The sequence below is a fragment of the Macaca fascicularis genome, chromosome 1, assembly GCF_037993035.2.
Source record: "Macaca fascicularis isolate 582-1 chromosome 1, T2T-MFA8v1.1".
NCBI lineage: Eukaryota > Metazoa > Chordata > Mammalia > Primates > Cercopithecidae > Macaca > Macaca fascicularis.
In genome coordinates, this window is record NC_088375.1 from 58,500,571 (window position 1) to 58,513,920 (window position 13,350).

The 13,350-nt window shown below is 40.1% G+C and overlaps 1 protein-coding gene across 6 annotated transcripts in view; it reads left to right on the plus strand.

Annotated features, from left to right (window-relative positions):
• The window catches only part of CAMSAP2 (calmodulin regulated spectrin associated protein family member 2), a 117,969-nt gene that overhangs the window by 18,736 nt on the left and 85,883 nt on the right, over positions 1–13,350 (plus strand). For 4 of the 6 annotated variants that reach the window (XM_005540352.4, XM_005540354.4, XM_005540353.4 and 1 more), the window contains exon 2: positions 3,980–4,239. The exons of the other annotated variants lie outside the window; for them this stretch is intronic. In XM_005540352.4, the coding sequence (XP_005540409.1) occupies positions 3,980–4,239 (260 nt within the window). The remainder of the gene's footprint in view (positions 1–3,979; positions 4,240–13,350) is intronic. 6 annotated transcript variants of the gene reach the window in all.

The window sequence follows — 13,350 nt, forward strand, 5'->3', positions numbered from 1 at the left end:
CTTTTCCTTGCATTGGGGTCTTTTTAAAACTTATACTTTCACAACTTAGGTTAGTGGGTATGTTTTAATGAAATGGAAGCAACCCCTGGACTCTTGTCTTCCACCTTCCACCCTTGTGATCTTGGCACATCATTATTATGTTTGAGCCTGTTTAGCAAGATGGTATAGAGCTATAATTCTGTACTTATCAGCTATGTGCCCCTGGGCAAGATATCCTTTCTTGAGTTCCTTATCTGTAAAATAGGGTAAGAGGGTTGTCAGGATTAAATGACAGAATGCATGTTTAGGACTGTGTCTGACACGATGTTATAAAGGTCATCTATGAAAATTGATGTAAAGCAGTAAATAAGTGCTAGGTGGATATGTAGGTATGATAGATAAATTTGTAATCCTGATAATGAGCATTTACTTTTCACAGCTAATATTTAAATGCCAAATAACCTATATTAGCCATTTTTTATTGATACAGGAAATAAGAATCCATTATTTATACATTGTATAATAGTTATCTTAAAATCAAATAATTTTCCTTTTACAGCTGTTCTACTAATAGTTTCTGTTTATTTCCTATAATACTAAAATGTGAATACCAGCACTATATTCTGCAATTTAAAACGGAGCTTCACCATCATGCTGAGGCAGCTATATTAAGTTTAAGGCTGGCTCACTGCTGGGTAATGCAGCTATGAAGAAAGGAAAGTGTTTTCAATTATTAAATGAGGATGATATTTTTAGATGTCACCAGAATCCCAAATTGATACATCCACTGTTGACCTCTTTCCACAGTCCTATATCTCCAGCTGCTTATTGGATATTTCCACTTGGATATTTTTGCTATTGTTTCAAACTCAATGTCTAAAACTGAGTTTTCGATCTTGCTTTTAGAATTGGTGCTGCCTCTGATTTTCATTTTCCTGTTAGTGATATTACTGTTTCCCTCGTAATGTAGGCTTGATTATTCTTGATTTCCATCTTGACCCTCTCTCTTTGCTTTATTCCTTGGTACTTTTTGTTTGTCTTTAGCAGTTAGTCTCTTATGTCCTGTTCTTTCTGTTTTCACTACTGCCTTTCAACTTCATTTCCTTATATCTATATGGTAGTTTTTTATGTCTGATTTTTATAGCCATCAATGTTAAATACCAGATTGTTCTAAAATGTCAGTCTTAATGTGACACTGTCCTGTAAAACTGTCAGCACCTCCTTGTTAGGTAATATACAAAGGCCTCATGTTTAAAAGATGAATATTTCTTTCAAGTCCTCATCACCAACCTCTCCCATTCCAGCTTTGCCTCTTACTGCTTTCCCACATGAACTCTTCTCTCCACCCAGATTGTTCAATTTGGTGTCTCTTCACATCTTTTTTTCCCTACTCTTTCTCTCCTCTCTCTCTTTATGTTTAGAAAGGCTTTTTTTTTTCTGACTAATATTCTGCTTTTTCCTGCTATTCTATTTTTTTTTTTTTTTTGAGATGGAGTTTCGCTCTTGTTGCCCAAGCTGGAGTGCAATGGCGCAAACTGGGTTTACTGCAACCTTTGCCTCCCAGGTTCAAGCGATTCTACTGTCTCAGCCTCCCAAGTAGCTGGGATTACAGGCGCCTGCCATCATGCCTAGCTAGTTTTGTATTTTTAGTAGAGAGGGGTTTCATCAAATTGGTCAGGCAGGTCTGGAACTCCTGACCTCAGGTGATCTGCCCACTTTGGCCTCCCAAAGTGCTGGGATTTACAGGTGTGAGCCACCGTGCCCCGCCTATTCTATTTTTTTTTTTTGAGACGGAGTCTCGCTCTGGCACCCAGGCTGGAGTGCAGCAGCACAATCTCCACTCACTGCAATCTCCACCTCCCGGGTTCACGCCATTCTCCTGCCTCAGCCTCCTGAGTAGCTGGGCCTACAGGTGCCCACCACAACGCCTGGCTAATTTTTTGTATTTTTAGTAGAGACAGGGTTTTCACTGTGTTAGCCATGATGGTCTCGATCTCCTGACCTCAGGTAATCTGCCCGCCTCGGCCTCCCAAAGTGCTGGGATTACAGGCGTGAGCCACCGCACCCGGCCTCAATTTTTTTAAAGATGAAGTTTTGTCCCCCCACTGTGATGCTCCCACTTCTGAACTCTTAAGTACTTAATTGTTTATTTCTTTCATTTGGTGCTTAATAATTTCCTGCTTAGTATTGTCTCTAATTTCTGAATTGCTTAACTCTACCTCTCTGTCTGTTTAGAGTTTTGTAAATTACTGGCTTCTTGAGGATGAGGGTTATTTCTGATTCCTTGAATTCCTTTGAACCATGCTGGTATAGAAAATGAACACGCAATAATTATTACAATATTGTGTGAAGATATTTTTCTAAATAGTAGGAACTTTAAAAAAACTTTAAATTGCTAAGGAGTATATTAATGCTTTGTAAACAAATTTTTCTTTCTTTTTTTTTTTTTTTTTTTGAGACAGAGTCTCGCTCTGTCACCCAGGCTGGATGCAGTGGCGTGATCTCGGCTCACTGCAACCTCTGCCTCCTGGGTTCAAGCGATTCTCCTGCCTCAGCCTCCTGAGTAGCTGGGATTACAGGCGCCCGCCACCACGCCTGGCTAATTTTTTCTATTTTTAGTAGAGATGGGGTTTCACCGTGTTAGCCAGGATGGTCTCGATTACTTGACCTCGTGATCCGCCCGCCTCGGCCTCCCAAAGTGCTGGGATTACAGGCGTGAGCCACTGTGCCTGGCTACAGATTTTTCAAAGTACCGGTTTTGGTTAGTACTGTGGCATTATTGCACTTATATTAAAGCTGCCTATTCAGGAAAGAGCTAAGATCAGTGATGGGATGGCTGGCTTCAGAACCTCACTTTCTACGGAGAAGGCAAGTGAGGAACTGGCTAGGTCTCAGGACAGAGCTATCAGGTTCTATAAATGTAGCTCCATGTTAACCTCTAACTCAGAAGCCCCACCTCTGGAGGACGTACCTCATCCTTGTCCTGCTTCAATGAGAGGCATAGAGCCCAGGTAAGAAATGGAGAGGAGGAGGAAGAGATGCAGGGTAGATTAGGCAAGAAAATTTGTAAAATAATGAGAAGTATTTTGTTTCTCTTGTTTTGGTAATTTTGCTGCCATCAAATACAAATGCTTTTGCTTAAGTTGATTTGGGAGCAGATATTGGGAGAGTGGGAATGGACATTGGAAGAGTGGGACTTGGCATTCTTAAAGGGTTGTGGTTAGCAGGAAAGAGAAACTTTGGAGGAGATTTTGGTTTCCTTCCCATCTCCCATTTCTAAACTACTACTTATGTTTTAGTCAAACTTGTGAGTTGGGTGTCCAGGAAGTCTTTTTCAGGTAGGATGGGGAGTGGTCGGTCAGTGGTAATGTGATGATATCAGTGTTTTACTAGTGTAAGGGATTTTTAAGAGTAGCTCTCTCCTAAACAATAGCTATAATTCTTTCTCAGTAGTGTCAGCAAGCTAAGCACTAAGGGAGAGATGGCAGGGGTCTTGAGGCAAAGAGATAGAATAAGTTAGGCAGTCTCTATTCTGCAGCTCATTAGCTGTAAAACTTTGGGCAAATGATTTTGTATTCTCAGGTGGCAAGGACTAGCAGTCTCCTGAAATACCTATTGTGGTGCATTTCCATGTTGAACGCTTGCCTGTGAGGAGTGTCATTGAAATTAGGTTTTAGGAATCTTATAGTTCATTCTGTAGATTTGACTATGAATGTGGGAATACTTTCCCAAGAGCCACTAGACTCAGAAAACTTTTCTCCTTGTCTTGTAGTCCCTTTTTGGAATATACTCAGAAAATATCTTCTGTAAAGGAAATTTGTATCTTTTTCTCATTCCAGGTTATATGTCAAGGTCTAATGAATCATCTTTTCAGTTAAAGGGTTATTATTATATTTTTAGAGGGAATCTTAAATTCTGTGACATAAATAATAATTATTAAATAAATTCTGTTTCTTTTATAAAAATCTTGTAAGAGAATTTTTTCCATTAATCTTTATAGAAAATGTGCCAGAGGAACTTCGAGAACCATTTTACACAGATCAGTATGACCAGGAACACATCAAACCACCTGTTGTTAATTTGCTTCTGTCGGCTGAACTATACTGTCGTGCTGGGAGTCTCATTCTCAAGAGTGATGCTGCAAAACCCCTTTTGGGCCATGATGCTGTAATCCAGGCTTTAGCACAGAAAGGTCTTTATGTCACTGACCAGGAAAAATTGGTAACTGAACGAGATCTCCACAAGAAACCCATACAGATGGTGAGTCTTTATATACCCAAGATTATTTTAAGTTTGAAGTGTGTACTTTTGAGTGTGAATGATACACTGTAAAACAGAGGGAAATGTTTTGAAATTGGATTGTGTTTTTGCCTAGAGTTTAAAAATCATCTTTTTCTTAACCTTGTTTCCAAATGAAGGAAGATTTTAACTATTTTGGAATGTTTGGTGCCATCTAATACCTCAGAGAAACAACTACATAATTTCCAACTATCTTAATGTAATTTTAATTGAAAAATTTTAGTTTTTCCATCGTAGAGACTAGCTAGAAGAGATGGAAAATGCATCCTTGACTTTATCATTAGAAAAGAGTTGAGATTAATAAGTACTCATTTATGGCCGGGCAAGGTGGCCCATGTCTGTAATCCCAGCACTTTGGGAGGCCAAGGCGGGCAGATCATCTGAGGTCGGGAGTTCGAGGCCAGCCTGACTAACATGGAGAAACCCTGTCTCTACTAAAAATACAAAATTAGCCGGGCATGGTGGCAAATGCCTGTAATCCCAGTTACTTGGGAGGCTGAGGCAGGAGAAAGGCTTGAACCCGGGAGGTGGAGGTTACGGTGAGCCGAGATCGCACTATTGCACTCCAGCCTAACAAGAGTGAAACTCTGTCTCAAAAAATAAGCTGATATACGTACTTGAATAACTTCTTGGTAAATTTCTGCATATCAGATATTTTCGTTTATTTAATAGCTTTGAACTCATTCTTGTAGAAAACACACAGGTGGCCTCTAAGCTGGCCTGGGACAATCACGCAGGAACTCTCTCATAGGCAGTCTCAGGAGACATAAATCTAAATGTTTAAGTTCATCGTATGCTGGTTCAGTCCATTGTACTGCTTTAGCTTGAGTTTCACAAAATGTGGACATCATCAAGAATAGTATTAGAAAGAAAAGTGGTTTTTCCATACTCGATTAAATCATGTCATGATTTAATCAAAGAGTAGTAGTTTTGCTTGGGAGGAAGGTAAGGGGTATATGTAGAAAAGTGTATTATAAAATTTATGAAATTACGAAATTTAGGAAGAATGAACAAAAAAATTAGTTTATAAAATTTATTACTAAATGAGGTGATGACCTGTTTTGTTTTCTGCTTTTTTTCCTTCTTTAAAGTAACTCTTTTAATATTTCTAAGTAATGGAAAATAATGTATTGATTAATTTAGTTAATGAAATTTAGTTATAGATTTACAGTACAGTTATTAACAATAACTCGCATGTGGATTATCCAGTATGAAATTGTCATCTTTCATTGATAGCTCCAAAATCACCTTATAGTTACCCTCTGACTTTGGCATACCTGCTTTGCATACATATCATATGTGAACAGTTTGCCTATGCCAGGGACAAGCAGAATCTACTTTGGTGTCCTTATCAGTGTCTCATATTCATCTCCCCCAGAATCACTCCCCTAGTTGGATGCTCCAGCTTCTGATTACTTCTGCTTCCATTGTTTGAAGGCCAAGTGGATAGTTAGAAAGCACATCCATGACTTTGTGAAGCAGCATTTGCTTAGTTGCTCTTCTTTCAGATACAGATATATATGTCATAGATAATCTACTTATCCTTAGAGTGTCTATTTTAGATCCTCTAATAAGAATGAAACAAACTTAACATGTTTTCTACATTTTTTTTTTCCAGTGTAGTTTGTATGTGTGAAATACTTGGACAATTAATTATAAAATAAGGGATTTGGTAGACTGCTGATTGTGTTACTCAGGTTTCTTTCACACTTTATTGATCCTGCTGATAGCTTTGAATGTATTTTAATAGTATTTAAGGAATGTAGTGTAAATGACATAGAATCTTTTTTTTTTGGTCTTAGATGGAGTCTCACTCTGTTGACCAGGCTGGAGTGCAGTGGCGCGATCTCTGCTCACAGCAACCTCCGCCTTCTGGGTTCAAGCAATTCTTGTGCCTCAGCCTCCTAAGTAGCTGAGATTACAGTTCTGCATCACCATGCCCAGCTAATTTTTGTGTTTTTAGTAGAGATTGGGTTTCACCATGTTGGCCAGGCTGGTCTTGAACCCCTGACTTTAAGTGATCCTCCCACCTCAGCCTCCCAATGTACTGGGATTACAGGTGCACAGCATGGCCAACATAGAGGTGTTTTTTTTTTTTTCTTCTTCTTCTTCTTTTGAGACAGAGTCTCGCTCTGTCGCCCAGGCTGGAGTGCAGTGGCGTGATCTCGGCTCACTGCAAGCTCTGCCTCCAGGGTTCACACCATTCTCCTGCCTCAGCCTCCCAAGTAGCTGGGACTACAGGCACCCGCCGCCACGCCCGGCTAATTTTTTGCATTTTTATTAGAGACGGGGTTTCACCGTGTTAGCCAGGATGGTCTCAATCTCCTGACCTTGTGATCCACCCGCTTCGGCCTCCCAAAGTGCTGGGATTACAGGTGTGAGCCACCGCGCCTGGCCCCAACATAGAATTTTTATCTCTGGTTCTAGCTTCTATTTGTGGATTGTTAGAACTTGAGAACTTGAGGCTGGGCGTGGTGGCTCACGCCTGTAATCCCATCTCTTTGGGAGGCAAAGACTGGTGGATCACCTGAGGTCAGGAGTTCGAGACTAGCCTGGCTAACATGGTGAAACCCTGTGTCTGCTGAAAATACAAAAATTAGCTGGGCGTGGTAGTGCGTGCCTGTAGTCCCAGTTACTTGGGAGGCTGAGGCAGGAGAATCTCTTGAACCTGGGAGGTGGAAGTTGTAGGGAGCTGAGATTCCGCTACTGCACTCCAGACGGGGTGACAGAGTGAGGCTTTGTCTCAAAAACAAACCAACCAAAGAACTTGAGAACTTCATATTTGCCCTACATCATCTTAACCCTTTGCAGTGTCACATTTACTAACCTGTGTTTTAATTGTATACTTCCAACTTTTATCACAATTTGATTTAAAGTTTTCCAGTTGCTGTGGCATTTTGATTGATGATATTTAATATAACTATTTCCCTGAAACCTGCATGAGAAAATTTCTCAGATTACTAGTAAAAAGTTGTTCCTTAAGAAACTATTTTTTTGGCCAGGCGTGGTGGCTCATGCCTGTAATCCCAGCACTTTGGGAGGCCAAGGTGGGTGGATCATGAGGTCAGGAGTTTGAGACCAGCCTTGCCAACATGGCAAAACCCCGTCTCTACTAAAAATACAAAAATTAGCCAGGTGTGGTGGCGGGCACCTGTAACCCCAGCTACTTGGGAGGCTGAGGCAGGAGAATCGCTTGAACCTGGGAGGCGGAGGTTGCAGTGAGCTGAGATCGTGCCACTGCACTCCAGCCTGGGTGACAAGAGCAAGACTCCATCTCAAAAAAAAAAAAAAAAAAGAAACTTTTTTTAAAGAGTAAAGTAAGAGTTAATTTAAATTATCAGTTTTTTTTCCTGCTTTTTGGGAAGTATCATGAAAAATAGTGTGTTTAATTGTACTGAATATATTGCCCCCGCTCTTCTACTTCTAAATTATCTTAAATTTGGGATATTTTATTTCTGTATGCCAGCCTTTTGGGGGAAAAAAAAAGTGTGGTGGTAGCAAAAGTATCATCCTAATTTTTCAAGAAACAATGTTAGTACTAATTCTTTTTCATCAAAGTCTCAGTATAAAACTTCCCCCTGAAATAATATATATGAAGACAGTAATCTTTAGAAGAATTTACACCAGACTGTTAACTTTGGTTTCTTCTGTGAAATGGGATTAAATAGGATTGGAGAAATAAATGGTAGCTTTCATTTCTTATTTGATATAATTCTGCACTATTAACATTTTTATATGATTTTACTGTTTTAAAATTTAAAATGTAGAGAAGAAATTTAAATTCAAATAGAAATTATCATTATCTGAAATAACATGCCTTGTATGCATACTAAATATTTCTGATAGTTACATTGTTAAAGAGAAATAAGTATCCTGCATTTAGCCTTTAAGCAGACATAGGAAATAAGAGTAAATATTAAAGACCTCTCTAAATGGTTAAATTCAAATATCCTGTAAATGGCAGTTCAAACCTGTAAGGTATCTTTTCTGTAGTTCTTTTAGTAATCAATCTTTAAAAAGAAAAGATGTGGCCAGGCGCGGTGGCACATACCTGTAATCCCAGCACTTTGGGAGGCTGAGGTGGGTGTATTACCTAAGGTGAGGAGTTCGAGATCAGCCTGGCCAACATGGTGAAACCCCATCTCTACTAAAAATACAGAAATTAGCTGGGCGTTATGTCAGGTGCCTGTAATCCCAGCTACATGGGAGGTTGAGGCAGGAGAATCGCTTGAACCCGGGAGAAGGAGGTTGCAGTCAGCCGAGATTGCACTCCAGCCTGGGCAACAGAATGAGACTTTGTCTCAAAAAAACAAAAAAAACTTCCCAACATGACTTCTCAGAACAAAAACATTCCTCTCAATCTCCACCCCAAAATTAATAATACAATCTGCATATCAGTCAAACTTGCCTTAGTCATACTTCTTTTTTTTTATTTTTTCTTTTTTTTTGAGACTGAATTTTGCTCTTGTCACCCAAACTGGAGTGCAGTGGTGCATTTTCAGCTCATTGCAACCTCCACCTCCTGAGTTCAAGCGATTCTCCTGCCTCAGCCTGCCGAGTAGCTGGGATTACAGGTGTACCACCACGCCCAGCTAGTTTTTATATTTTTAGTAGAGATAGGGTTTCACCATGTTGGCCAGGCTGGTCTCGAGCTGCTGACCTCATGATTCACTCACCTCGGCCTCCCAAAGTGCTGGAATTACAGGTGTGAGCCACCACACCTGGCTGTATTTTATATTCTATGTATCCAGGTGACCACTGACATCTCTGCTTGAATGATGTTTGAACTAAAAATCTAATGAGGAAGAAAACTGGGGAAAAAAAACTAGACAGCATGAAATAAATGTTCTAACTTCAAGCAATAGATACTGAGATCTTAGAGGTGGATGTGATAATCTCTACTAGGGAGGATCGGGGAAGGCATCGTAGGGTAGGATGATACGGGATTTCAGTAGTTGGGAAAAGGGATGGGATGAGAGTAGTAACTGGGTTGAAGGAATTGTTTGACTCAAGGTTGAACCTGTAAAGGTATGTTAAGTATTACAAATTATAATATTGACTGCTTGGAGGGATAAATGTGAGATGAGGCTAAAAAATAATTTAGAGCTAGATCATGAGGAGCCTATAAGTCTGAATTAAGGATTTTTAACTTTCTATAGGTTACAGAATTATGAAATAGATTTTCATACTATATTACAAAACACTTGGAAGCATTGTGAACTGAACCGCTATACTTTCAGCTTAGTTTAAATAATTATTGCAGTCTATTAATTCTCAGATTTTATCTATTGTTTATTTATGATTATCAAGTAGCTCTTTTTTTTTTTTTTTTTTTGGGACAGGATCTCACTCTGTCACCCAGGCTGGAGTGCAGTGGCGCGATCACAACTCACTGTAGCCTCAACCTGCAGCGCTCAGGTGACCCTCCGACCTCAGCCTCCTGGGTAGCTGGGTCTGCAGACTTGCACCACCACACCTGGCTAATTTTTTTTTTTATTCTTATTGTAGAGACAGGGTCTCCCTGTGTTGCCCAGGCTGATCTCAAACTCCTGGGCTATGCTGGGATTACAAGTGTGAGCTGGGATTACACCTGGCTTATCAGGTAGCTCTTTTCATTTAGTTTACTATGTGCCAGTCAGTGTGCTTACACTTTAACACTCTAACTTACATAATTTAATTCTTACAACTCCAAGAGGAAAGGATCATCCCTGATCTACTGATGGAAGAAACGGAGGCTTTGAGAACATAACTAAGGTCACAGAGCAAGTATAGTAAGTAGCGAAGGCAGGATTCTGAAATCTCTGCTTTAACTATAAATCCTATATTCTTTTTTTTTTCTTATTTTATTTCTCTTTTACATGATAACAGGATAAAGCCTATGTTCTTAAACACTAAATTGTATTTTTGTCTTTGCCTAAGGAATAGGTAGATGCGAAGTAGTGAGGTGGAAGGAAATAAAAATGGTGTGCCACCTGGAACTCTGCCTGGTGGTTTGTTTGAAATCTTGGTAATTTGCCTAGGCTTCTTTTCAAAGTAATTTCCCCCTCTGTTCCATTTACCCACTCTGTTCCTGTCTTAAAGGTTATGTTAATTCCATGTACCTTAGGAGTGATTATAGCAGTTAAGTAGAATGACTGCTGACGGGGGATGAAGTAGAGTTGTGACAGAGTCTAGGTGGACATGAGTTAGTTAATACGGTATTTAAGAATATGCAGGTGGGGCGCAGTGGCTCACGCCTATAATCCCAGCACTTTGGGAGGCCAAGGCGGATGGATCACCTGAGGTCAGGAGTTCGAGACCAGCCTGGCCAACATGGTGAAACCCCATCTCTACTAAAAATACCAAAAAAATTAGCTGGACGTGGTGGCGCACGCCTGTAATACCAGCTACTTGGTGTACGCCTATAATACCAGCTACTTGGGAGGCTGAGGTGAGAGAATTGCTTGAATCTGGGAGGCAGAGGTTGCAGTGAGCTGAGATTGTGCCACTGCACCCCATCCTGGGCAACAGAGTGAGACTCCTTCTTGGAAAAAAAAAATATATATATATATATATGCAGAGTAATTCTCTAGTTACCATTATTTTTGCTGGATACACAAAATGTATTGAGAACAGAGAAGCTGATCCCAGGAACTCTGTGTTGTCCCTCTTTTTTTTTTTTTTTTAAACATTGGTCCTATTTGGCAACTATGCTTATGAATTTCCATGGTGTCACCATCTGTTGGAACTCAAGTGTAATTTACTCGTGTAGAGGCTTGCTTGTTAAAAAAAAAATCCTTTCCCTGTTTAAGAAGAGGATTATATAAATGTAATATTGTAATAGTAGGTGTAAAGACATTAATTTCTGGTTACCCTTGTATATGAGTGGTTTGCAAATTTATAAGCTAAACCTGTCTTTGAAAAAATAATTACATTCTCATAGATGTTGTTGGACAGCGTTTTCTTCTTCATGCATAGTGCTAGAACTCAATTTTCTGTTTACTACTCATGTACCTAATTTGGATTCCATTATTTCTAGGTAACATCCACACCTCTGTTACAAATTCACAATATCTTTTGATACCTTACAACCATGTTTATCATGTTAGAGTTACTCTTTATTTGTGATCATTTGGAGCTCCAAGTTTTACTTTCTCATAGAAATAACTTGATGAATGGTACTTACTTTACTAGATGATCTCACAAAGACTCTTTTTAATAAAACTGAATTGTCAGACCATTTATTAAGTTATTTAAGGAGCTTCTACATTGCCCTTTGTATTTTCTACCATGATTACAAAGAGTTTCATGTTCTTCAGTGTCTCACTTTCTAGCGGTGGCTTATAGAAAACTGTCCAATGTTTTAGGAGTATAAAACTTTAGGAGCACCAAACTCTGTACTACACTTAAACTGAGTTTTGAAGGATGTGGAGGAATTTACCAGGTAGATAAATGAAGGCTGTGTTGTATGGTATTGTATATGGGAGTATAAGGGGATGTTAAAAGGGAGCGTGAGAGCATGGTACCCTCAGGTCAGACGAAGCAGCTTGGTTGTAGCATTAGCACTAGCTGCCTTTTGAGGGGTGATAAGAAACGAGATCACAGAGATAGGGACAGGGCATGAATGACGTTTTATGCTATGCCAAGTGTTTATACATTATCCTGGAAGTGATGGCAACCCTAGTGTAGGGTTTTAAGCCAGAGAGGGTATCATCAGATTTGTGTTTCAGAAAGTCACCGTGGTGTATTGTAGAAGAGATACCACTTAGGAGGCTGTTGAAATAGCTGGCGGCCTGAACTAAGGTGCAGGCCATGAAGATTTATTAGTAGGGTTGAGTGGGAGAGACTTTTTTTTTTTAGATGGAGCCTCGCTCTGTCACCAGGCTGGAGTGCAGTGGTGTACTCTTGGCTCACTGCAACCTCCACCTCCCGGGTTCAAGCGATTCTCCTGCCTCAGCCTCCCAAGTAGCTGGGACTGCAGGCGTGTGCCACCATGCCCGGCTAATTTTTTGTATTTTTAGTAGAGATGGGGTTTCACCATGTTAGCCAGGATGGTCTTGATCTTCTGACCTCGTGATCCATCTGCCCTGGCCTCCCAAAGTGCTGGTGATTACAGGCATGAGCCACCGTGCCTGGGTGGAGAGACCTCGTTAAGGTAGGATTGAGATGATACTTTGATTTATCAAGAATTGGGAGATTAGAAAGAGAACCCAGAACAGAGCTGGCAAAAAATATTTTATCCCTTATGTGAACTCTAATTAGTAGTTAACTACTGGAAGGTGGAAAAAACTAGCTCCTTGGTTTTTACTCTGTTCCTTTGGGAGCCTCAGGGTCTAGATGTTCCCTTCCCCATCCTGTGTTGCTCCTAGTGATTTTGAACTCTGATATTTTTTACCTAATAGTGGTAAATGACAAAAACAAGTAAAGGAACAGCTTTATAAGTTTGAAGTCTTGAGCTGATACTGCTAAACTTGCTATTTTTGATGAGAAAGATAAAGGCTACTCTGTAAGACTCATACTAAGTTTCTCTTTTCTTAGAAAAAATGGAAAAGAGTTTTTCCCCACAAAAGCAACGGACACCTGTGGGGTGTCCTCTAATTCAGTTCCAACATTATCTACCTGAAGATAGTATCAGATCAGTGTCAGATCCCACAGGTTGAGGGCTTAGTCCCCAAGACTACCCCACCACCACACCAGTCACAAGTCCAGCAATAATTTTTATTAATATAGAAGATGAATTAAGCATATATTAACCATGGCTTTTCTTTTTTTATTTTTATTTATTTATTTATTTTGAGAGAGTCTCGCTCTGTTGCCTAGGCTGGAGTGCAGTGGTGTGATCTCAGCTCACTGCATCCTCTGCCTCTCGGGTTCAGGTGATTCTCCTGCCTCACCCTCCCAAGTTGCTGGGACTACAAGTGCACGCCACCATGCCTGGCTAATTTTTTTTTGTATTTTTAGTAGAGACAGAGTTTCGCCATGTTGGCCAGGTTGGTCTTGAACTCCTGACCTCACATGATCCGCCCGCCTTAACCTCCCAAAGTGTTGGGATTATGGATGTGAGCTACCATGTCCGGCCTCATCTTTTAAAAA